This window comes from Pogona vitticeps, chromosome 15, assembly GCF_051106095.1.
Source record: "Pogona vitticeps strain Pit_001003342236 chromosome 15, PviZW2.1, whole genome shotgun sequence".
Lineage (NCBI taxonomy): Eukaryota > Metazoa > Chordata > Lepidosauria > Squamata > Agamidae > Pogona > Pogona vitticeps.
The window spans coordinates 1,513,423-1,538,901 of NC_135797.1; the positions used below are offsets into that span (position 1 = coordinate 1,513,423).

The window sequence follows — 25,479 nt, forward strand, 5'->3', positions numbered from 1 at the left end:
AGAGGAAAAAGGGAATGGCTAAAAAGGCAGACATGGGAGTTCTTTTAGACTACAACTCCCAGCATTCTCTGAGAATTTGCAGGTAAACTTGACTCTTGCACCCAGCACCCACAATTAGCATTTCTCTGCACATAGAGTGAGTGTCAAAGGACAAGGTGTTTTTACACTTTCATCCTACTGAGTTGACAGTGTTAATCTGTTTGTCCACCTCATGGCTCTGAAGAAGTGGGCCAAGAAGGTCCACAAAAGCTTACATTAAAATATAACAGTCTTCAAGATGCCACAACACTTTGGTCTTTTTAAAAATTTTTATTATTTTTATTTTTATTTTTATTTTTATTATTATTATTATTATTATTATTATTATTATTATTATTATTATTATTATTATTATTATTATTATTATTATTATTATTATTATTATTATTATTATTATATGCTTTTCCCTGATATCCTGCGATTGGTGGCTTTTTAAAAAAATGAATTTTCTGAGTGATACAGATAATACAGGGGTGAAGATAAGAGCCCTTATGGGCTCCATGGGCCAAAAGAGGGTTGAGTGAAAATAAATAAATAAATAAATAAATAAATAAATAAATAAATAAATAAATAATCCCACGAAAGCTGGCGCAACGGGCAAGAAAGGAGGCGAGCCTTGAGGCAAACTTCTGCTGCCTCCCAGCAGCGCCTCAAAGCCCTCCCGCCCCAAAAGGCGGGAAAAGAGGGAACGGACGGCCGTTAGACAACGTCGCCTGAGGGAGAGGGAGAAAAGGCGGGAAAAGGGACAAAGGGCGCTTCGGTTGCGGGGGGGGGGGAAGGGCGCGAGGGAATCGCCCTGAGGTGAATTTTGCGTCACATCAGGCGCTGTGTTTAAAATTAACAGCAACAATCCTAGAAAGAAAATCAAGTTTCCTTGTGCTTTTTTTTACCCTTTTAAATCTTGATTTTTTTAAAAAATTATGTAAACCGCCTTAGGTCCTTTTAAGGAGAAAGGAGGGGCAAAAAACAAATTAAACCAATCAACAGTTAAAAGCACCCGGACGACTGCGGGTGTTTTCAGAGAGAAAGAGGGCAGCGGTGATTTTTGGTTGTTGGAGCAATAATAAAACAAAGAGCAAGAGCTAAACAAGGGCTGCCCCCTTGAGGGACAAGGATCTTGGATGGGATTTATGAAGAGAAGGGTTAGGGCTGTTGTTTTTTTAACTTCTCTCCTCTTTTGTTAATGTTTTTAATGTCATTCTCTCAAATAAATAAATAAATAAATAAATAAATAAATAAATAAATAAATAAATAAATAAATAAATAAATAAATAAATAAATAAATAAATAGCCCAGAATGGCGCAAAACACCAAAATAAGACATAAAACAGTAGATGATTACTCCATATCAATGATACAATAAAGCTAACAACAATGTAAACATTAACCTATAAGATTATATAAAAAAATAAGGGGAGGGAGACAAAAAATTCTGCGTCCAGATGGTCTTTAAATTTGTCCCGGACTGTTCATCAGTCCCCCTCCATGTTTATTCTATTTCCACCTGGAAAGTGGGCAACCAGGGTTTTGGTTGCCAACTTTTTGGGTGAACTGTGTAGCTATGCCTGTAATGCACACGGGTTAGGAGCAGGGAGCTGGGAGAGGAAAGTGATGCCTTTCCTCACGTCCTCTGGTGGAACAAGTCCATGGCTCTTTGCCAAAGCAGAGAGAGAGAGATCTAGGATCTTGTGGGGAGTAAACAGTATTTTCATGGAAGGCAATTTCCACTCAAAACACGTAGCAATCACCAAGAAGCCCTATGGTCTGAGGGCCTTGTGACAGGTTGCGATTTATTAAAATAAGGGATACCCATCCCAGTTCTTCTGCTTATGGCCCACCTTTGGTCTGTAAAATGTTGTTTCTAATCCGGTTTTGTACACACATTTAACTCTGCAAGTTCTGTGCCCAATTATAGCATCTCAGTTCAATTTTTCATCAGTCCATTGATGAAAAGATCAAACATTAACAATACTCTTAAAATTTAGTACAGTATTTAATGATCCAGTACTTAACAAAAGTGTGTTTTAACTTTTAAATAAATAAATATTACATTATTATAAATAATGTTCTGAAAAGCCAAACTAGCATATGTATTAATGCAACAATTGTATCGACAGTTAAAGGAAATAGCCAGGAAGAACTGAAAGCATGGCAACAGCCCAGAAGCAAAGAAATTCTTTGGTATGGGTCCATATATTTTACTTCATTTAGGCTTAAGATATATAAAGATTAAGGTTGTAATCCTATATACTAGATTTCTAAGACCTCTGGATGTTGGTGCACTCCAGATGCCTGAGACCTTATCTCCCATCATCCCCAGCCAGCATGATAGCTATCGTGTCATCCGTGCCATTGCCAAGATTGAACAATCCTAAAAATGCATGCTTGTGGAGACAAGAATGTGTTTGGGGTGATGCAGGCTTTTTTCTTTATTTCTAGAGTGCCGCAATCTTTCCCAACAAAATAACAACCGAGCAGCAATCGCTGGTCCTGGTGAAGAGGCTGCTGGCCATAGCTGTCTCCTGCATTACTTACCTAAGAGGAATATTTCCAGAATATGCCTATGGAACCAGATATTTAGATGGTAATCACATTTCTGCTTAGAAAAAAATATTTTAAAAGTTTTAGTACCTGTGTGTAGGGCACGGCTTTAGTTGGTTTAAAGCTGTTGCAACAAAAGTGCTGTTGATGGGCAAGAAATCACAGGGATAAAGTTGTTTGTTGAGCTAGATGTCATGAAACTGGCCAGTTTACAACATAAGTCGTTATTGGTGGTGTGATCCGTATTTATTTATGACTTTGTTGGAAACAGAAATGAGCACTGCCCCCTAGAGTCAGACACGACTGGGCAAATTGTCAAGAGGAACTTTTACCTTTACCTTTTACCTTATACTGCCCATCTGGCTACCAAGGCCACTCTGGGTGGTTCACAAGGCAAATCAAACTAGGAGATTCATCCATAAAAGCTGATTTATGCACAAGCAGCCAAAACTCAACTGCATTTTGATGCTCCTTTACATTCAGCAGAAGCATCTGCTGAATGTAAAGGAGTGTATTATTTGTTGTGGCTATATCTCACTTACACACATCAATATGTTTTTGGACAAAGCTGGATCAGGGGCACTATTTTCAATTTAGTATTGCAAACAGACCCCCTGCATACATTTCAGTACATATTTGCACACTTCCCCATGCCTTAAAAGTTCTCCCTGCAGATACATTAAATTTATACAAATTATCAGTGATTGATACTGTTACCAAAAGTTTTTAAAATGTCTTTTAATTCTGTTTTTTCCCCGAGACCTCTGTGTGAAAATACTGAGAGAAGATAAAAACTGCCCTAGTTCCAGTCAGCTGGTGAAATGGTATGTAATTTGTGATTTCTAAGCCCTTTATGAAATTGCTGTACCAGCAGACAACAGTGGCTACGTTGTACTGGTAGCCCAGTGCTGGACAGAGATGAAATTCTTGAGATATCTTTCTCTCTCTCTGTGAATTTAACTCAGAGTAAAGGTGAGTGCGGGATACTCAGTGTGGTGCAGTAGAATGACAGACCTGGGTTCGAATCCCTGCTCAGCCGTGGAAGCTCCCTGGGGCTGTGGAACTACATAAGAAAGCCACTCAAATATCTCAGTGATCTTGAAAGTCCTGCCAGGACTTGATGGCACATAACAGATATATATGTAAGTGTTTACTTGGCCAAACCCATAAACTAATACTAAACATTAAAGACCAGATAGGCGGGATATTAAATAAATAAATAAATAAATAAATATAGCAGAATAGAAAATTGCACAATACATGCTACTGAATGTTTCTTTCTGTATAAAGAAATACTGAAATTGGTGTAATGTTTGATTTTTCTGCAGGATGTTGGGATGCTACGATGCACTGCAGAAAAAATATGTAAGCTACATATAATTGAATTTTAAATGAAGAACATTATGTTCTCAGACTCAGTTTGTTATTATACTTGGTAAAAATGCTTATAATTTCCTTTTATTATTTTCCCCTCTCATATTCTAAACAGCTCAGATTAATCGTTTTGGCGGTAAGTTTGAGAAAACATTTCCACACATTCTGATCATTTCAAGAGGGATTAATGTCCTCTGTATTTTATTTTTGTTATTGCTTGATACTGTTATTTCTCTTTGAATTCAGGTGTATACTAATCCAGATGACCCACAGGTATGTTTCTGATGTTATTGTAGTCATAATTACATTCTTAGATTACTCTACTTTACATTTAATTACAATGCCCCTCATAATTCTTATGAAGGTATGTGGTAGAACAGGATTGCTAAACCTGGATTATTAAATTACTGCACGGCAGGTGCTTCCAGGTAATGTTTTTTATTTTGTTTCGTTCTGTTTTGTTTTCGTAATGCAATTACCTGCCCTATAGGCAGAATTTGACAGTTTTGTCTTCTACCTTTGTATAACCTCCAGTATATTTAATTCAAAACATGCTGCCTATTTATCCAGAGGGCAAACAGAGATTTTGGATATATTTGAGAAATGGTGTGTGGGGAAATCTAATCTCTTAGTCCTACAGCTTTAAAACTAGTTTGTCCTGTTGTTGCTTTAAAGAAGACAAAGCAACCCCCAGGAGTTGTCCCACAATAATAAAACAGTCAGCCACTAGATGTCACCAGATGCATTTTACTTAGAACTAAAATGTCTTTTGGGCTCAGAAATGTTTGTTATGCATGTGCATAATCTTGGATTTACTTTGAAAGCTTTAATGTGTACAAAATCAGGATATATTGCTTTTCAGTGGTGCAGTGGTTGGAATAGAACTGACAAGACGTAGGATCAAATCCTTATGCAACCATGACCAGAGGCCTCTCGCTCTCGCTCTCGCTCTCGCTCTCGCTCTCTCTGCCTAACCTACCTCGGAGGGGTATTGTAAAATAAAAATGGTGCGAGATAGGAAACTTTTCCTCCATCTTGAGTTCCTGAGGATGAAGGAAAACGAAACATACTTTTGTGGTTGTTGTTTAGTTGTGTCCGACTCTTCATGACCCCATTGCCTCCTGGAGTATGGTCAAATTAATGTTGGTCAGTGACCCTGCCCAACCATCTCGTCTTCTGTCACCCCCCTTCTCCTCTTGCCTTCTCCCTTTCCCAACATCAAGGTCTTTTCCAGGGAGTCTTCTCTTCTCATGAGATGGCCAAAGTATTGGAGCCTCAGCTTCAGGATCTGTCCTTCCAGTGAGCACTCAGGGTTGATTTCCTTTAGAACGGATAGGTTTGTTCTCCTTGCAGTCCAGGGGACTCTCAAGAGTCTCCGCCAGCACCACAATTCAAAAGCATCAATTCTTCGGCAGTCAGCCTTCTTCATGGTCCAGCTCTCACATCGCTACTGGAAAAGTATATTTGACTATGGATTAATACTTTAGAGCACAACAAAACAGATATTTTGCTGTACTCCACTCTCCATTCCCCTTGTTATGTTCCAGATGTGTAACTGTTACATTTTCTGTTTAGACAGTTACAGAATGCTACCAATTTAAGTTCAAATATACTGAAAAAGGACCATCAATGGATTTCACAAGGTATTCTGTTTTCATTTCCTCCCTTTCACCATTCAGCTTTCCAGTATGTTTCCCTAGCTGTCTTTCAGTTGGATTCTAGGAAATTAACATTAACATGGCCCTGTGTTCATTACTGTGTACATTTGTTTTGTGGCAGAAAATCACAATGTAACTGCTTTGGGAAGTATTATCAAATAGAAAACATTATTTTGCTAGTTTTCCTGCACAAACATATAAAGTTACATATACAGTATATATTTTATTTGTTGTTGTTTTGTTTTATACCATGAACTGCTGGCATAGTACACATAACTGCCAGGCTGGCAACCTTAGTAAGGGGAACTGCCTCTCTGGGGTTTGTACCAGGAAAGTACAAACTTTCCTGGTAGAAAATTCAGTCATGAATTTGCTGAAATATTTTTGTGTGGTCCTTCCCCCCAATAATGCAGTCTGTTTTAAATAGGTAGATCACTTTTGGTCCCTTATTTGTGCAAACTTTGCAAGCAGTCCAGAACCTAAGGATTGGCTCTTACACATGCCTCGTCCTAATGTATGGCTTGGTTTTCAGAACATACGAATGGCCCCGCTAGACCTGGGATTGCTGAATTTACTCCAGCGTCTTGTTTCCCACAACGGACAAGCAGATTCTCCCAGGAATCCCACAAGCAAAGCATGAGTGCCATATAACCGTCTCCTGTTGCTGCTTCTCCACAGCTGATACACAGCTTTTGAACCTGGAGGTTCAGTAGAACCACTGTTATGTGTTTCTATCGCTGCATTAATTTTTCTAATCACTTCTAAGCTGGTAGCCCCCATCTTAACAGCAGCACATTTTGTAAAGGAATTGTGCACTGTGTGAAAAAGTCATGTCTTTTGTCCGTCCCAAATCTCTTGTCAGTCATTTGTATTAGATTACTCTGCTGGTCATTCTGGTTGTCCATTTCTGCGCCCTTTCTCGGGAAGGGACAGGAAACGTTTTTGCAAAGACTAGCACGTGAGCCACCCGTGCAGCTGAGGAGAAGTGAGTGAGCTCTGTGGAGGGAAGAGTAAAGCCAGCAGGACCATCCCTTTCTGACTGCTTGTGGGGCACCTGCTGTCTTTTCCTTGCAGTTCAGCTGATAGCTATTTTGTATTTTCCAGTAAAAACCAGGCGAGTGATTCCAGCATCACGTGTGCTGATACTAAGAAAGCGAGTATCCTGCTGATCAGGAAGATCTACGTCCTCATGCAGAATCTTGGCCCTCTCCCTGATGATGTTTGTCTGACTATGAAACTATTCTATTATGATGAAGGTACAAATCTTAATTCTGTGTAACTTTAGTCAAAATGATATTTTTTCTTCCTTCAGAGCTTGTTTATGTATGATTGTCTGTTTATGCTTCTTTTTTATCCTAAAGGTACACTTCGCAAAATCAACAGATATCCAAAATACCAGCAATGCCAGTGATTTATCATACACTGTTTGTCATACACATTACAAGAAACTGGATATTTTAGATGAAAGACATGACTGTCAGTTTTTCTCCTGCTATAAGCAATAATGTCCCTCTTATTATTCAAAATTGTATCCATGAAACACATTACAACAAATATTTCCATTTTAGAACATTGCTAACTTTTCTTTTTAGTGACTCCTGCTGACTACCAGCCTCCAGGATTCAGAGAAGGTGACTGTGAAGGGATGACATTTGAGGGGGAGCCCATGTACCTAAATATTGGTGAGGTTCCCACTCCTTTCCATATGCTGAGGCTTAAAGTGACAACGGAGAAGGATCGAATGGAGCATGTTGATAAAGCCATACTAAGGCAAAGCAATTCTTTGATTTCTCCAAAGACGCAACATCCCGACAAAGGACAAGGACAGGATATGGATGTAAGGATTTTTTAAAAAGAATTTGCCATGATTCAGTGATTTGGTGTGTTAAAATTTCCAGATACCATTGTTTGCATTGCCTGTTTTTAGGAATGTCCTGCCGAAAGATTCACTTGGCTAAAGTTGTTTTTTGTTTATGCTTTTCATGCAGGAAGATTTTATTACAAAAGAGAAAGGAAGACAGCAAAGAAACACAAGCAGATCTGTACATGCTGGAGGTAAAAGGAGAACCCATGGAATCTGTGGAATTTATAATTTAGTATGTGTAGTTGATACAATGGGTCTGCTCTAGTGGTGCTTAGCAACTGGACTGGGTAGTAGTATCATCGTTTCCTATATTTTTTACGATTTTTCTGGCAAAACAGGTACATTTTTCTTCTCTCTGTCTACAAAAATTCTTTTAAAAAATAACAAACATTGTAATACTCTGCAGCTTACAAAATATAAGCATGATCAACTGTGATATCATTAGAACAGGGTGGTCTTCCTGGTATTATTTGACTGCTGCTCCCATCAGCTTTAAGTAACATAACCGATGGGGAAGATCACGAAATCTCCAGGGCAGCAACGTCACAAAAGCTACCCATTCACCACTCCCATGTTAGAAGGCTTATGAGTAGATAGCATTCTGCTTACACTTTAATCATTATAACATTAATTTAGTTCTAGACTTGGACTTCATAGTCTGCTGTCAACAGTCCATATTTCAATTTCTAAACCATTCAATATCTTTTGAAACTGATAGGAAGGGGCTAAGAACCAACCTATGTGTCTCCTAGCCCCTGACTCTAACTCTTACGAGGGACCTCCCTCTCATTCACATAACTGTGATAAACTATAGCCATGATCCCTGTTATTCCCATTATAATAATATAATAATAATCATGTGCTATCAAATAAATTCTGAGTTATGGCAACGCTTTTCAGGGTTTTCTAGATAGAGCGTACTGAGATGTGATTTACCATTCTCTTCTTCTGGGGGCATATATTGAGAATGTATTAAGTGCAAAAAAAAATGTGTTAATTTTCCTGAAGATCTGTATGACTTATTATAATGCCATTTACAGAGCTAAATTTAGAATGTGAGGAGGAAGAAGAAAACACAAAACCAGACGAACAGCAAAACCTCTCCGTTAATAACTCTCAGGTATAAAGCCAGTATTTAATTATCTTCTCTGATACTTGTTTCTGTTCATTTTTCTGGAATCTGAAGCTTATGAGTGGAAAAACATTTACAGAATTTTGCAAGTGTATCAGAGTCAGACACACATACTGCAGAATCCACACAAAATATAAATGCTGTCCATTCATCTATGCTGGAGTTTTACAGTGTCCCAACAAAAGAGGTTTCAGTTATAAAGGCTCATCAACTGATTGGCTGCTGGCTGTTTTTGGAAACTAAAGATTTCCTCACCATTTAAAGCTCTTGTGGCACCTTTCGAGAGACCTTTGGCGGGTAGGGGGAAGGGGGAAATTTCAACTTCTGGGAAATCTTATGTCAATTACACTGCTGCATTTCAGCCCTTTTGTGCACTAAAGTATGGCTATAAATAACAAGGCAGATGGCCCTCTTGAAGCTTACAGTGGGACACAATACTGATAATGAAATCAGTGTGTGAATTCTAGTCAAATTGGATTGAATTTGGAGGGCAGGGAAGCCAGAGTTTTCATGAAAGTAAAGCCTGAAATTCATATTTTAAAGTATGTTTATGAAGCCAAAGAGCCCAAATCCAGCTGAAATAATGCTCTTCTCTTCAACTGTTTGCTTGTGTAACTATTTTTAGGTGGAACATCTAATAAATAAGACATCAGAGCTTGAAGTAGTTGAGGGGAAGACCCGAAGCGGGAAGAGATTTCACTGTAACAGAGTTAGTGTCCTGCTTTTAAAGAATAAGAAAAACTTGTTAAAAATTATAATGAGAAAAGTAATTCTGGAATATGTAGCTGATACTTACATTACTAATGCAATTTTCATTCATTCATTCAATCTTTATTACGGTAATTGGCCAGTGTAATAAAATTCTTAATGCCTGGGCTGAAATGACCCTGTTTTTATTAATTTCCTCACTGTTGTCCCAATTTGGGCTTGGATTAATTCGTTACTAATTGTTAACTCCTTTCCAGGACTCTTTTCTGTAGTAAGCACTAGTTTATTATGATTCTTCCTTTAATCATCCTCACAGCAATCTTCCAATTTCTGTAAGGGCCCATGCTGGGCTCTACAGCTGAATGGGAATGTGAACAATATCTGAGTCCACAACTGTATTCATAACATCCTACTCATCATTTTGAAAACATTTTAGGCCTTTCCAGGAAATGTGCCATACCAAGGTTACGATCTTTTGTGCCTGGCACTTCTGAAAAATAGCTAATTTTGAAGCTAGAAGTGGTGGAGCCATAGCAGAGTGACTACTGCTACAGTTTCAAAAATTAAATACTGGTTCATGGATGTTTGTAAATAATATGGAAGTTGTGTCACCAAAGCTGAGCGTTTGAGATAATCAAGTTAAAATTGTTGAGCGTTGTGAACAAGCTTATTGGTTTGTTCTTTTTGTTAAGGGAAAATGGTTTCCCACATTTGACTACAGGGTTGCTGATAGTTCATGCTTCTAGAAAGACATTAGATTCTGAAATCTTTAATTAAACTAGAGTTAGAAAGGTGAGCTCAAATTTCATCTGTTTTGTGATTATACAGCGGGAAAGGAACCACAGAGGTTGTAGCAGCACTGACTTAAATGACAGCCTGCAGATTTGAGGATGGGTGGGACCTGAGAGAGATTGGAAATGAGAGTGCAAGCTGAGGCCAAGTGTAGGGAAGCTCACCATTAATAGCTGCCATGCCCTAAGTTGTCAGTGGGTACCTCTTTCCTTTTACAGTCAAGGCTCCAGGGGGAGGTCAGGAAGCCTAGCCTCCAATTATTTTCATGATGACGTTGTGTGGTGCTAACATGACATAGTTATGAAATCAAGCCATAGAAATCCTTCTTGATTTCTCTCTGAAGCTTTGGAATGTTTTTTTCCTTGAATGATGCCAGCAGCAGCTGGAACTGTTGAAAGTCTGGTTTCTGCTACCAACAGGATTATGGATCAAGTGGTAACCATAACAGGGAGACAGTTTCATTATATTTTTCCACCTCAGATGGCTCACCTTCAAAAATCTGAACATAACTTTCAGCCCAGGTCTCTCATAGTTGCTGAGTGACCAACACTGACCTTACATCCATTATACTAAGGTTGTTTCTATCCTAATTTTTTTTCCTTCTTGGCCCTGCTTTGTATGGTATTTTATCTGTACAAAAACAAAGCTTGGTACAAGACCCTACACCTTTTGCCAGTTGCTTCACTAGCAAAAATGTTCACCTGTCTGAGTGCAGTGGGAGAGGTTTTTGCCAGAATCAGCAACTTGGGAAATGTCCTTCAGCATGTACGGCAGTGAAAGTAAATCATACATTGTCAGGACCAAGATAAGGCTTGCCCTGACTGTCGCCACTCTTAAAGAGTCCTTCATTAATTTTTTAACACAAGTTAAGGAAGAGTAACAGCCTACGGATGCTCAGTGAGCTTCTTAATAGCTCTCTGCAGAACTCTCTTCCAGAGCTAACAGTTCCTCTGTCTCTGTCAAGGGCGGCATGGAAAGCAGCAAAAAACAGTTAGCAGCTAAGGGCGAGAAGAGAAGTGGCTCAGAACCAGTCAAGCCAGTAAGTTCTTATGCTGTATGATGTAGAAAGTGACAAGAATTGCTATTGTAGATGTTTCTGCCCCATCCTTGATGAATCCAGCAGAAGGTTTTTCTTCTTCCCTTCGACCCGCTGCCATGTATTCCTACCTTTGTAGATTAGAGGGCACAGGCTGTGACTCCACGCAGGTCCATTCACCTCGGTCCTACTGATTTCACTGAGGCCAGAAACAGAGCTTCTTAGAGAAATCCCAGGTCTGGAAAAGGGACTATCTTAACTAATGGGAGCAACCAAGAGTCACTGCACAACCTTCTCCCATTTCCAGAATTAGGCAAATTTGTAGGCTGCTTCTCAAATTAGATTGCTTCCTTTGGTGATCCATCTTTAATTTTGAAGCTATTTCACAAAGACAAAAGAACTGCTTTAGTCACCTTTCTGCTAACATTAATTTGGTTCCCACTAATTATGTGCCTGTTAGTGTCTGTTTCTGGCCTGAGATGTCCTCTGTAATTGTTGTGTTATTTATTCTACAGTAGCTCCCATTATATTTCATTGAGGTTTCTTTCCATGTAAGTACGGCACCAGCAGGGCCGGTCACCTCTAGGTCTGTAGAACTGGTGCTGCAGAGAATGTAACCCCACCAAGAGGCAGTGGGAGCAAGGAGAACTCTGGGCCTACTGGCACGTGCATCCTAGCTACGACTCCTGACTCTCTCGTCACCTACATAGATCAGTTTTCCCCGGAGGGGTGCTCTCCAGAGGTGTTAAACTCTGACCTCCATCATCCTGAGACAACTTTGTCAGTGGCTGCGCTTGTCAGACAGTAATGGGGATTGTAGTCTGCATGTGTAGAGTACACTTTATTGAGGAAGGTTCTCTTTACATATTGAGGATGGTTACATGCATCAACATTTTCACTTTAAAAATGGCACAGATTTGGCCATTCTTCTTTGTTATTATTATTCCTTAGAAATATTGTTTACATTGTTATCTAGCTGTTCAGATTTTCCAGAGTGTCTTTTATGCAAACTGTAACAGAGTACCTGCATCCAAACTTACTGTCTTGGAAAAAAGGACAGGGAGGGAAGAGAAAAAATTGCAATTTAAGTGAACATTGCTGTTTATTTATCATGGACAGAACAATTGTATATGTGAAATTTTGCATTCTGCAACAGACCATAATTGTTATATATATTTTTTCAGGTCTATCATTTTGAATTCTCTCCTAGTCAAGATTCGGGCCCCAAGCGAAGAAAATTCAGTGAACCAAAAGAACAGTTTTAGATAATCCTGGTGATTTTACTACCCATTTTGCTTAGCTGGAGAGTGGCTTGTGACTCTAATCTAAATTTTCCTACCCCAGCCACTGTTTTGGTTAGTATTTTAATGTTTTGAAGGAGGAATCTGTCAAAACCATTTATTCCCCTCCCCCACACTTCTTATCTTTACAGTCAAAAGCATAGTCTTTTAATTCAAATATCCTCATAAATTCAAACACCTCACATTTCAACCAAAAATGGCTTTTCTCTGGAAGCATTTAAATGTAATTCTGAGAGGGCAAAAAAAATAAAATGATTAAAAAACAATTACCTACATAGGGCTTTGCATACCCTGATCCATGTTTAATTCCGTTTCTCCACTGCTACGTGGGTTTCTGGCATGGTAAATGTTGCATGTGCAGTGAGACACCCAACTTAGTCTAAAATGCGCCTGAAGAAAACTTCCTAATTATAAAACAAGCGATGACAAATTGCTTCATTCAAGGACAGCTTAATTCACAATCGCTTTCAAGCAATAATCTATACATTAATATTCCAGAAGTTCTAATTGCATCTTGTCCAGCCTTAATTTTAATAAGTGAAGAAAGAACCACAGTTTTCATAGAACACCATGATAAGAAAGCAAATGTTAAAATTTCATATTAAGTTTTTAAGGGAATAAATAGAAACCTCAGGATAATTTGCTTAGTTTATTGATTTTCACAAACAGCAGGCTGTTCAGGCTTTTTCAAGCTGCCTTCCGGTCGTTCTTTCTTTCTTAGCTCTTTACAGGATTTTAAACTGTTAAGATCCACAGGTGTCTTTATTGCTAATATAGATGACGAACTGGTGTGTATATAAGAGTTTGTGTTTGAGAGGAAATTGCAGGGTTCTTACCAGTTATGAAAACACAGCAAGTATTTTTTTGCAGAAGAAGTTCATTTTGGATTTTTAGTTCATTGGTAAGGTCTTGCTAGAGGAACGAGAAGAGTCAAGAGGAGGAAGAGGAGAAGAACAGCAGCTGCTTGTAACGTATGGTGTGATCCAAGGGTCAAATCACAGCTAAAAAAAAGCGTCACAACCCACTAAGGTCCCATGAATTTGGACATTTCTCCAGTACATCTGATTTCTTCTGGACTGGAAATAATCTAATGATAAGCTCATTTCCCTTTACTAGAAGTGTTATCACAAGTTTTAAAAAATATTAATAATTTTATGCTGTAGTTTTCTTGAGGTGTAATGGAAGTATTATTTTGGCTCAAGAATGTATTGATTTCTAATGAACAGTTTATTGGGGTCTGCAAAGCATGTGCTTCTTTGCTTCAGACTTTCCAATTTTACGACTATAATAAAATATTTACAGTTCGAACCAGCAGTCTCTTTTCTAAACGTTTATTTTAAATATTGATCCCCTGCCTCGTCACTGGGCGCTCTTTGGGGCACTCCTGGTCTTTCTGTCACCGAGCAATAGATTTTCAGAGCCTTGGGCGAGAAGCAGGTCTCTGCGTTTGTCTGTCACAAAATCTTCGGGAATCTCGATCCACCGACCATATTCTTTTAAATATATATATATGAAAGAAGAACTATATATGCAGAAGAAATAATGTGAAGGAAATATATCTCCTCCACATTATTTCTTCTGCACTAGATTCTTCGCCCCCTTGGGCACTTAGGGGAAATGAAACTGGTTTAGGGAATACAGAAAAGGAGGAGGAGGAGGAGGAGGAGGAGCCTCCGGCGGGCGCAGCCCTGGGCACCTCTGGCCACCCCTGGCCACCTCTGGCCACCCCTGGGCACCTCTGGCCACCTACGTTCCCCCCCCCTCCTTGAACGAGGCCAAAGAAAGGGGGCCGAGCGCACCGTCCCTGGGGCAAGATGGCTTTTCCTCCCCCGGCCTGGCTCCCGGCCTTTTCCTTTCTTCCCCGTCCCTCAAACCAAGCGGGGCACCGAGCGGAGGAGGGTGAGGAGCTCCACAGTCCCCCACCTTCAAAATGCCCCCCAATGGATGCAAAATGGGGTGTGGGGGTGAAGGTGTCTCTCCTCATGGGTCACACATGGCACCTGTGGTCTTCCTGCACCCTTTCGTCTTTCCTCACAAGAGCCCCCCCATTCGTCCTGATTGTGGGGGCGCAGGATTCCCCCCCCCGCCCTCGAGCACGGCCCACTTTTTGGGGTCCAAGCCTCTCTCTTAGCCTGCCCCGAAAGGGCCGGGGTCAAGGGAGGGGGCAACACTTAAAAAGGGGGCAACCCCAAGTGGCTCTCGCACGATCCCCCCCAATCTGGTTTTCCCGCCTTTTTCACCATGCCCTGCTCCATGGCCGGGCGACCCCACACCCTGGGGGGGGGGGGAAGGAGGACCAACCCCATTCTCCTGTGGGCCCCTCGTCCTTGTGGGGCCAAAGTGTGGCCAGAAGAGCCCCAAGGGTGCCATGGGGGTGTGCGTGTGTGCGTGCGTGACTCCCTCGAGGTACAGACCGAAGGGAGGGCGAGGGCAAGCTCCCTGTTCCCCCTCAGAGAAAGGCCTTTCTTCACATTTTAAAAGGAGTCAGAAGCCCATGCTCCACCACCACGGGATTTCTTGACAGGAATCTTTGAAAGGGGGGGTCTTTTTTTAGGGGTGCAAAGCAGTCCCACGAGAAACTCAAGCGTTGCCTCAAGATTGTCAGACCAGGCTGGGGAAGGAAGGGGGGAGCCTGCTCAGCCGGCTCAAAAGGCCTCCCGGAGGAGGAATCCACATTTTGGATAGAAAAAGGAGGTGCCAGGAAGGCCCGAGGGTTGGGAAAAAACAGCCTTTGGGGGCCACACCGGTGTCCACCCCACATATGGGGTGTGTGTGTGTGTGTGTGTGTGTGTGCGTAGGGAGGGGAAATCAGGTGCCCAGAAATTTTCTTAGGCCCAAAATAAGCATCTGATATTCCCCAGATGCTTCCATTCAATATGGAGGAGGTTCTGTTCATCCCTTCTGGCTTGTGATAGAGACGCCTCACGTTGGTGAATTGGCCAGCTCACGGGCATCCCCAAGATCTTGCACGATGGAAAGGGAAGGCACTTTAGTGGCCACTGTCTTTAGGCATCAGCCTCCTCGTTGCCTGTCATCCACGTAAACATTGATGGGGATGTACAGTATTTAAGAGTGTATCTGTGTGCTTATTACAGGGGCACAGAGGTGTATGTGTTTTGGACTACAACTCCCAGAATCCCCCCCAGGCACCTGAGGGGTTCTGGGAGTTGCCCTCCAAAAATGCAAATCCTTGCACCTTGACTGTGTGCATGTCTGTGCGTGTCTCTATAGATGCCTATGTATCTGTTTATGTCAGAGAGACTAAAAAAAAAAAAAAACGAATCAAGAGAACCCTCCATGCCAGAACTGGGAGGCTCTGGGCTCGCTAAATTCCTGGACTTCAAGTCCCAGAAGCCCCAGCCAGCAAGAGCAAAGGTCAGCGAGGTCACCTTCCTCCTGGTTTTTTCAGGACTTTCCCAGTTTAATGGGAATAATAATGGGAATAATAATAATAATAATAATAATAATAATAATAATAATAATAATAATAATAATAATAATAATAATAATAATAATAATAATAATAATTATTATTATTATTATTATTATTATTATTATTATTATTATTATTATTATTATTATTATTATTAAACCTTGTTCCTGCTGCACTACTAAACCGTATGCAAGGCTTCCCTCCGATTTACTCCCGAGTTACCCCTCAAACTGCCCTCTTTGCCACCATATAAGCCACAGCGCCCCTGCTCTGTTTGTCTGTGTGTGTGTGTGTGTGTGTGTGTGTGTGTGTGTATGTGTATGAAAACTCACTTGCTCCTCCGGGGGAGGGTGGAAAGCCACCCTCTCCCTCCCTATTGGTCTCTTCGGCTGTCAGGCTCACCAGGTCGTCCCCGCCTTTAATTTCAATTAATTATTACATTTTTTTTTTGTTCCTTTTGCAAGTTCGGCCGGTGCAACCCCGGGGCGGCGGTGGTGGTGGTGGTGGTGGGCAGGGGAGAACACCCGCCTTCCTGGGGAGTCCATTGGTGCCTCTCCTTGCACGAGCCTTCTCCATTTGCTCTTTGCACGCCCATCGGGGGTAGGTTTCCCGGAGACACCAGGAAGCTGATGTGTGTGGAGGGTGTACAGTATTTTTTTTCCGTTTTCTGCTCTCTCCCTCTCTCTGTTTCTCCTCCTCTTTTGTCTCCTCCTTCCTTTCTGTAGAGGAACCAGGAAGTAAAGTTTGCTCGGCTTGGCAAGCTTCAGATTTCTTATCAAGAGAACAGCAAATAAAGGACTGGAGCAGGAGGAAGGAGGAGGTAAGGAATTACAGGTGAGTCCTGGAAAACGAATTTATTTCTACCATTAAAAGATCGGGTGCATCCGCTGCGCCCCCCCCTTCTTTTCATTTCAGGTTATACATTTTAGGAGATGGAACGGGTTGTTTTCTTTATTTATCTCCTTGCTGGAGGAACTGAAAACAACCCAGATTGTAGAGGTGGATAAACAGAGTGCCGGAATTTTAATTTTTTTTTTAAGGCAATGCTGGTGGAAGAGAGGAGGGCCTGGCGTGCTCTGGTCCATGAAGAGTCGGACAGGGCTTAACGACTAAACCACAATAACAAGAGGCGATGCTGTGTTTGTTTCTTCAAAGGGGTCTCTAAATGTTTATTTTTATAAAAGAAGCAAAGAATGCACGGTTTGGAGAGGGAGAAAACGAGCATTAAAATATGCATGGATTTCTTCTCTGCAGTATGAGAAGAAAAAGCAGCTCTGTAGTGCCGATGCTTGTCTTGCTTTCTTCCTTTTCCTTCACCTGTTTCTTTCATTATATATATATATCTTAATGGCATGTCAGAATGCATGGTGTAAATCCCTGCCCCATCCATGCGGTTTTCATGCCAGGGAATGCCTGAGTGGCTTTCACAGGTTTGTCGCAGCCTCATAGGAAGAGCACGGGAACAAAAACTCTTTTACAAAAATACTAAGAGAAGCTGGCCCTTGCCGTGGGGTGGAAAAAAAGCTGGCATGGGCAGGATTGTTCCAGTGCAGGATGTGGTGTTGCTGTGTTTTGTGCCCAGTTGCTGCAGAGGTGAAACTGTAGACTTCCCTGGGGGGGTGGGAACCAAGAAGGAAAAATAAATTAGTATGTAGTCTAATTCTGGCCCCTGAAATAGTTCCCCTTCCAACTAAGCACATAGGATTATAATGATCCGTTTATTATTATTTTTATTTTTTGCCTGTTCCACTGCCTACCAAACTTCTTTGTGGTTTTTGCACATGAAAAGTTTCTAGATGTTTCATTTCTCTAACTCCCATTTTCTGCCTTGAAGCAACCTTTCATGCCCTGATATTTTGGACCCAGGCTCACCTTAGCCTCCAACCAGCATGGCCTGTTGTCCTAAGGGTGGTGAAAGGTGTAGTCTGGAGGAATCTGGCCTATAGGCAGTGGAAGATCAGGTTATGCTCTTACTAAAGAGGGAGAAGCTGCCCTTACCTTTGAAAGCAACAGGCCCAGAAAAGTTTGCCAAAAATCCCAGGGAAGTTTGGGTTGCATTTCTGTTAGTGCTGCTGCTGCTGCTGCTGTAAACTTACTAGCTTGTGGGTCCACACAGACCTGATACATCAGTCACTTTAGAGGTTGGGAGTCCATAGGGTCCCTTCCGGCTCTGCGATTCTAAGACCATTATTATTATTAAAACAGGTGTCTGTTTTGCAGCATGACTAAATTACAGTAATATGGCGAACACTGTTCAGAAACACAATATTCCTATCACAGTGGTACTAGTGGTAGGAAGTCAGTGCCATGATTCTGTTATTACTGGTTTTTAATCTATTGGATGTGTTTGCCAGGGTGTGTCCAGACCCAGTCTATAAAATGTTGAGTTTGATCTATAAAACGGTTCGGGATCCTTAAGACACACCTTTTTCTTATTTTACGGTTTTATGCTGTAAAACCTATGGACAACTGAACTAAGACAGTTTTACCTGCTACTGCCTGTCCATTGACAGACATTTTATATTTTACTGAACAGTACGTTTTATTTTTTATTTCATGCTAAAATACCTTTAATATGATTTTGCACACAAGGTTGTTGCTTTCATTGTTTCCGGTTTGTGGGTGAGTGGGGGGTAGTTGTTAACCTGTAAGCAATAAAGCGTCTTGTGCCACTTTACAAACTAAGACATTGAAGTGGGCATCTGCTTCCATCAGCTGCTGCCTGCCTCTGCAGAAGCATCTGATGACATGGGTTATGGTCCACGAGAGCCTACAGCAAATAAAAAGGGTTGCTTTTAAGGCGATGAAAGGCTCTTTTACTGCTTTTGCCATGTGGAGAGGAAACGAGATCCTGAAACCTTCAAGGTTCAAAACCAAGCGTGGATTTTGAGGCCTGATGGACACGTGTGGCTGATTTCTTCATTTGTTGCTCCAAGAGAGAGTAAACACTAAAACGAGGTGATGTATGGGATGCTTCCCCCCCCTTCAGGTGTAGCGGAGAGATCATGACGACGTTAATCCACCGAGGGCGGCGTGCCGATGTTGGCGGGAATGCCGAGAAGCGGGCGGAGGGTGAGGAGGACTCCGTTCTGGACAAGGGCGTGGGTGACGAAGACTCTGGGGACTCCAAAGATATCCGTCTTACTCTTATGGAGGAGGTCCTGCTCCTGGGATTGAAAGACAAAGAGGTATAGAAACTGCAGGGAGGGAGCCTTTTTTTTTGCCTTCTTACCTCTTGCATGGGCAGGTTTGGCCCCTTCTGTTTCCTGCTCTGAGAGGCCTCACTTTCTCCAGGTGGGTTGGTTGGCCATTCTTATTTTCCAGCCTTGTAACTGAGACAACGTGTGCACTGAATGCTTACGAGGTGGATCAGCTGCTTCTCTGAGTCTCTACAATTGCACAACGCAACTTGATCCTTGGGAATAGAAAAGCCAGTGGCCCGCGTTTCTCTTAGAAAAAGCAAGCAGATAGTTCTCATGGAGGAGGAGATAATCATTTATTACATTTAAGGAAAAGTCTTATTACAAGATTCTCAATAGGGTTTGTACGGCAGACTTTCTTGTTTTATCCTTTTAGGAGCAGGGAGCTGGGCCAAAATGAACTTCATAGCAGAGTAGGGGAGAGGTTTTTAAATGGTGCATCTCCCCCAGCTTAGTCTTGTAAGGAAGGGGACATGTCTGCTCCACGTGGAAGCTGGTACTTGGGAGAAAGGTGGCACTCAGCCCCAGGGGTGTGTGTGTGTGTGTGTGTGTGTGTGTGTGTGTGTGTGTGTGTGTGTGTGTGTGTGTGTGTGTGTGTGTGTGTGTGTGTGTGTGTGTGTGTGTGTGTGTGTGTGTGTGTGTGTGTGTGTGTGTGTGTGTGTGTGTGTGTGTGTGTGTGTGTGTGTGTGTGTGTGTGTGTGTGTTGAAGCGGTGGTTGCACAGGAACTAGTCTCTTGGGTTTTCCTGTTCAATAGTTTGATGAAGGCTGGTTTTTCAACCATTTTTTCTCTGCCAAGGCAAGGTAGTGTTCCAAGAGCCAAATTGCGAACTTTACAAACAAAGCAGATCAAAGTATGAACTTCCTGTATACGTCAGAAAAAAAATGCTCAGTTGAAATTGACAGGCCATGGCAAAGCAAATAGATTTACGGTTTGGGTGTAAGGCTCTATCCGTCTTTAAAGCTGATTCTGTTTTAAACCAGCTGATGTCAGAACATGTATTGTAAAACATTGATATGAAATACCAGCCTTGAAGTTCCCAGTGTCCAGATGCTGATATTGAACTCTTCCCTGAAAGACACATGTGTTTGCCTTGATTTTGCATTTCTGTGTGCAACCCTGAATCTAGCTGTACTATTTGGACATCTAGATCTACAGTGAGGGAGGCACTGTCTAATTTTAATACCGGTAACTTGGAAGCTTAATATGAAATTTTGTTTTTCAGTTTCTGCAATTCAAGGTAGGTTCTCGACAGTGAGGTCTGACCTGCTGTTTGGTCGGAAATGAAAGCTTAAGGCTGTTTTGGTTCCAAACTCAGCATTTATATGGAACATACTTCACTTCTTTTAAAAAAGACTAAAAATATATTAAAAAATTGTTTGAGTTGTGTTGGTCTGTGATAGAACCTGATGTAACACATGCTGGTAATGTCAAAGGTTTTAATAATTCTAAGAAAGACTTGAACCGGACTTGTTCAGGAACAAGAAAAGGTCGTTTTTTTTTAAAGTGCTCTTCTATTTTCCTTTACAATATTGTGCACAAGGAAGTGGAAGGATTTAAAACAATATTGGAGCTTGCTGTTCAATGTTTGCCAAAGGGAGGTGTTTTCCCTAACCCTATTAAAATAAACAGATGTTTAGCTCCCCGCCACTTCCCTTTTTTTGTAGAGTGAAACAAGCATGGGTATTTGCACAGGAAATGCGTTTTGCCTATGGCAAGCTGCTGTTCTTTTGACCTTGCACCTTCTGTTCTCTTTGTTTAAAGGACTCTTGGTTGTTCTCCAGTTTGAAACAATTTCATCAAAAGCTAATTCCTAAGAGAGAAAGACTTTTAAAAAGCCTCTAGAGAAGTCCTTCTCTGTCTCTCCCCCCCACACACACACACTTTCTTTCTTACCTTTCTGGCAATAAATATGGTTTCTAGTTCATCCTGGTTGTCTGCAGGTCGTCTTGCTTCCATAGGGCGCAAGAAGGATCTTGTTGGGCAGGGCCAAAAATCCACTTAGTCCAGCATCCTGTTTCTCCCAGGGGTCAACCAGGTGCCTCTTCAGAAATCCATAGGCAGATCATCTAGGGCAAGAGGCCCCTTTTTCCTCCTGTTTCCCAGTAGGCAGACTTTGATTCAGGAGGTCACCTGTATCGAAGCCATCATGGCTGGCCGCTTATTCTTCACAGGGGTGTGTGTGTGTCTTAATCCCCCACCTTAGCTATCTGAGCCCATGTGAGTCACATATTCTGACAGGCCATTCTCAAAGGATTTACCCTTTTTGAAGAGAACACTTTCACCTATCCGTTAGTTTCATTGACTGTATATGATATAACCATTGGTTACATTGCCCATGCTACGTTTTATCAACCCTCTCTTCTGCCCTCCCTAAATCATCCTCCCTTCCCCCAGTCTGAGAGCCAGAGTGGTTTAGTGGGTATAGATGTCTGATTAGGATTCAAGGGACCTGCATTCTCATTCCTGGGCGTCCGTGGCATCTCACGGAGGGAGCGGGTGGCCATGGCAGAGCCACTCCTTGAACATCACACGTACCTTCTAAGATAACCATGAGTCATATCTGACGTGATGGCACATAACAACATGGGCCAAATTAAGAAAAATAAGTAAGGGAAGAGCACGATAGAGATTTTTCTATCTTGACCATTTTAATGTACCTGTTGACGCATGAGCGCATGTATCTGTTAAGGCTCCCAGTTAAGGTCATGGAATTCGTAAGTATATCGGCGAAGGGAGACTTTCTGTATTCTGTGATTAAGATGTGTGTTCTCGCAGCTTGATAGGAGGGGGTAGCTGGAAGATGTAAAAAACAGAGGCTCGCTGATGGAGGAGGAAGAACAGGATGTTTACAGCTGCCGTGGTCCATGGCTGCTAATCTGTCCTTTCTCCTCTCAGGGCTACACGTCTTTCTGGAATGACTGCATCTCCTCGGGCCTGCGTGGGGGCATTCTTATTGAGCTGGCCATGAGAGGAAGGATACAGCTGGAGCCACAAACCATGAGGAAGAAACGGCTCCTGGATCGGAAGGTGAGATTCTTCACCACCAACCTCTGGCTGATATCGTTTCGACTTTCGAAAGACCCATCTTCGGCCTACGTTGAGCCCAGTGGGACTACCCCTTTCTCCTCTTGTCTTCAAGGTGCTTCTGAAGTCAGATGCTCCAGCTGGAGATGTACTTCTGGATGAGACGCTTCGCCATCTCAAAGCCACTGAGCCTCCCGAGACGGTGCAGACCTGGATTGAATTGCTCACGGGTGAGGGGGAGTGTGTTGCTGTGATCTTGGATCCATGTTGCAACCTCCGAGGCTTTGTCTGATTTCGTTTAAAGGTGCTCAGCGTGAGCTTGACCCACAGTGGCTGACAAATCTGCTCATCGTTTGCCCTGGCCAGATATAAATCCAAAAATTTTGGAGATCCTCCTTCACTCAAAATCTAGGATGGAAGAGAGTAGTGAAAACAATAAGATGGAAAATACAGCAAAAGGTGGCCTTGTACCTTCCTATAAACCCAGCCTGTGGATGTTGATGGATGGGGGGGGGGGGGAAACTAAACAATCTATACCATGGTTGGGTAACTTCTTTCAGCCCAAGATCCAAATTCAATTTCAAAAAAAGTTTTTGAAGGATTCCTTCCAGTGATGCTGTGAGCCAAAGGAACCGATACTTTTGCTTAGAAACTGACCGTCACAAAATTTCAGGAATGTCATTTCTGTCTTTTAAAAGAGGGAGCAGGGGACACATACAAGGACTGGGAAACCACGAGCTAAGTCTGTCATGGGGAGGGGGGACAGGGTCATCTAGTGCAGTGGTTCTTAACCTTGGGTTATTTGGACTGCAACTCCCAGAAGCCTTCAGCACCAGCTGTGCTGGCTGGGGTTTCTGGGAGTTGCAGTTCAAAAACACCTGAGTAACCCAAGGTTAAGAACCACTCATCTAGTGAACCCCAGAGGGAGAAACGAGCAAAACCACAGGGGCCGGGTTCTGCCCGAGATAGGGTGAGGGTGACCCACCCCCCCTCAGAAACATTTGAACACGGTCTTCTGTTCTTCTGTAGGTGAGACCTGGAACCCCTTCAAGCTACAGTACCAGCTCCGTAACGTCCGCGAGCGAATCGCGAAGAACCTCGTGGAGAAAGGCATCCTGACCACCGAGAAGCAGAACTTCCTCCTCTTCGACATGACCACCCACCCAGTCACCAACACGACGGAGAAGCAGCGCTTGGTGAAGAAGCTTCAGGAGAGCGTCCTGGACCGGTGGGTCAACGACCCCCACCGCATGGACCGGAGGACCTTAGCTCTGCTGGTGCTGGCCCATGCCTCCGACGTGCTGGAGAACATCTTCGCCAGCCTGGATGACGAGAAGTACGACGTGGCCATCAACAGGTCCAAGGACCTTTTGGACAGGGACCCTGAGGTCGAGGCGGCCAAGGCGAGCGGGGCGGAGATGATCTGGGCCGTCTTGGCGGCCTTCAACAAGTCCTAAATGTTCCCAGCTGAGCGAGTCTGTTCTAAGTGGGGATGGCCCGTTTCTCTCTCTTTCTCTCTCTGTCTGTCTCTCTTTCTCTCTCGAGGACTGAACCTTCTACTCTAGGAAATCTTCCCCTGCTCCTGAACCATGGGCACTGGGGACTTCCTCTTGCCACGACCACCCACCTGCCCACCTCCACCCTCTATGGCTCTTGGAAAGAGTGGGCAACGTCCTGTTACAGGAAAACCGGCACCACTTCCTCTTCCTCCTCCACCACCACTTCCTCCTCCTTTCCTTGGACTTGTTGACTTGTTAGATTTCAAGGATGAGCAAAGAAATTTGTGCGTTTCTCCCCCCGCCTGTTGGCTCCTCTCCTTTTAGTTTTCTCACATCCCAAGTTAAAATGAAGGCCTGTGACTGCTAGAAATGGCTTACAGTTTCTCTTCCTTTCTTTTTTTAAAAATTGAAACACTCTTGTTTGAGTGTGTACAAGAAGAATGGATTGCGGTGGCGTGTTCTCTGTTCTGGGTTTTTGTGTGTTGTCGTTTTTTTTTTTTAAATCTCCTAGTCCCAACCTTGTTTTCATCCATGTCTTGTTTTTTGATGCAGATTCTTCTGATTTTTCTTGTGCTGTTCTCCTTGTGTTTTGTTGGGAAAGACCATTACAGCACAAATATCTATGCAATCTGTTGTGGTTTTTATTTCGATTCAAAGGGTTCTGCTTACCTGATCAATTTTTTGCAGAACATGCCTCCAACTGACCATATCTGTGCCTCCCCAGCGGATCCAAATTTAATTGCTCTTAATTCACATTTAAATCAGTAGGACTTAACTATTCACGTTCACTTCAGTGGGTGCCAGGGGCTGCTGGGCCACTTCAGCTCCAGCCCAAACCTAAATGCATGACCTGACAGTGGATAAATTCTGTGACCTGCAGAAAGTATGCAGATGGGGCAGAGCCCTTCCGTTTCTTAACTTGCATGATTTTCTTCTGGTTTTCTTGTCCTGGAAGAGGCAAAGACGGGGAAATCTCGCTGTTGAGCCATTAAAAATATTATTCAACCGTCTCTTCAGCTTCAGTGACTATTACCCTAGGCACCCTTAAGGTCTAGAAGCTTAAATGAGAGGGAGATTTTAATTGAATGGAGATTCTGGGGGGGCACTGAATTTCACACGCCTGTAGAACGTCAGCATAAATGCACGCCATGGTCCTCACAAGGCATGCCATGCCTTGGCTTAACACGGCTGGGGAGCCTTCGGTTCTGGGTTGGAATCTTGCCTTCCTGCGGTCCTAGACAGTCACGTTGCTTTCCTAATGGTGTGTGTTTGTGTATCTCTTCTCTCTCCCCCCCCCCAATTCCTAATGGTATTTCTGCCCTGGTCTTCCTCTCAGTTGGAACCCCTTGAAACTTCTCTGATACTGAGTTTGGCCCTTGGACTGAAAGAGGTTCTCTGCCCTGTGATACACGGTGTCTCTGTTTTCCCGCAAACATAGAATTAATTTCTGGCACTCACTGCCATAAGAGTTGGCTGCAACTAGTTTGACAATTTTTGGCCAGTCGTGTTCGACTCTAGAGAGCGGTGCTCATCCCCGTTTCCAAGCCATAGAGCCAGCGTTTTGTCCGAAGACAATCTTCCGTGGTCACATGGCCAGTGCGACTTAGACATGGAACACTGTTACCTTCCCACCAAGATGGTCCCTATTTATCTACTTGCATTTGCATGCTTTCGAACCGCTAGGTTGGCGGGAGCTGGGACAAGCGACGGGTGCTCACTCCGTCACGTGGATTCGATCTTACAACTGCTTGGTCTTCTGACCCTGCAGCACAGGCTTCTGCGGTTTAGCCCACAGCGCCACCACGTCCCTCACAACTAGTTTAGATTATTTCAAAAAGGGGATTAGACATACTCATAGGAGAGGATGGAGGCTCTG

The 25,479-nt window shown here is 42.7% G+C and overlaps 2 protein-coding genes across 6 annotated transcripts; both read left to right on the forward strand.

The window, feature by feature from the left end:
* Window positions 1-772: 772 nt before the first annotated feature.
* On the forward strand, window positions 773-13,753 carry HORMAD1 (HORMA domain containing 1). Of its 4 annotated transcripts, none has more exons than XM_078382196.1 (15): window positions 773-840; window positions 2,157-2,220; window positions 2,479-2,623; window positions 3,341-3,404; window positions 3,909-3,945; window positions 4,070-4,090; window positions 4,201-4,227; window positions 5,530-5,597; window positions 6,717-6,868; window positions 7,205-7,449; window positions 7,601-7,667; window positions 8,517-8,596; window positions 9,234-9,317; window positions 11,073-11,147; window positions 12,329-13,753. In XM_078382196.1, the coding sequence occupies exons 2-15, from the start codon at window positions 2,188-2,190 to the stop codon at window positions 12,407-12,409; spliced, it is 1,179 nt and encodes a 392-aa protein (XP_078238322.1). In that variant the 5' UTR covers window positions 773-840; window positions 2,157-2,187; the 3' UTR covers window positions 12,410-13,753. The 4 variants fall into 4 exon arrangements, with proteins under 4 accessions (XP_078238322.1, XP_078238324.1, XP_078238323.1 ...); XM_072984314.2 differs by lacking the exon at window positions 773-840 and adding an exon at window positions 1,062-1,181; XM_078382198.1 differs by lacking the exon at window positions 9,234-9,317.
* A 2,748-nt stretch (window positions 13,754-16,501) lies between these two features.
* Window positions 16,502-24,231, forward strand: GOLPH3L (golgi phosphoprotein 3 like). Of its 2 annotated transcripts, none has more exons than XM_020798224.3 (5): window positions 16,502-16,712; window positions 18,868-19,066; window positions 21,976-22,107; window positions 22,220-22,334; window positions 23,134-24,231. In XM_020798224.3, the coding sequence occupies exons 2-5, from the start codon at window positions 18,884-18,886 to the stop codon at window positions 23,559-23,561; spliced, it is 858 nt and encodes a 285-aa protein (XP_020653883.3). In that variant the 5' UTR covers window positions 16,502-16,712; window positions 18,868-18,883; the 3' UTR covers window positions 23,562-24,231. The 2 variants fall into 2 exon arrangements, with proteins under 2 accessions (XP_020653883.3, XP_020653882.1); XM_020798223.3 differs by having other exon boundaries at window positions 16,561-16,698.
* The last annotated feature ends 1,248 nt before the right edge of the window (window positions 24,232-25,479 follow it).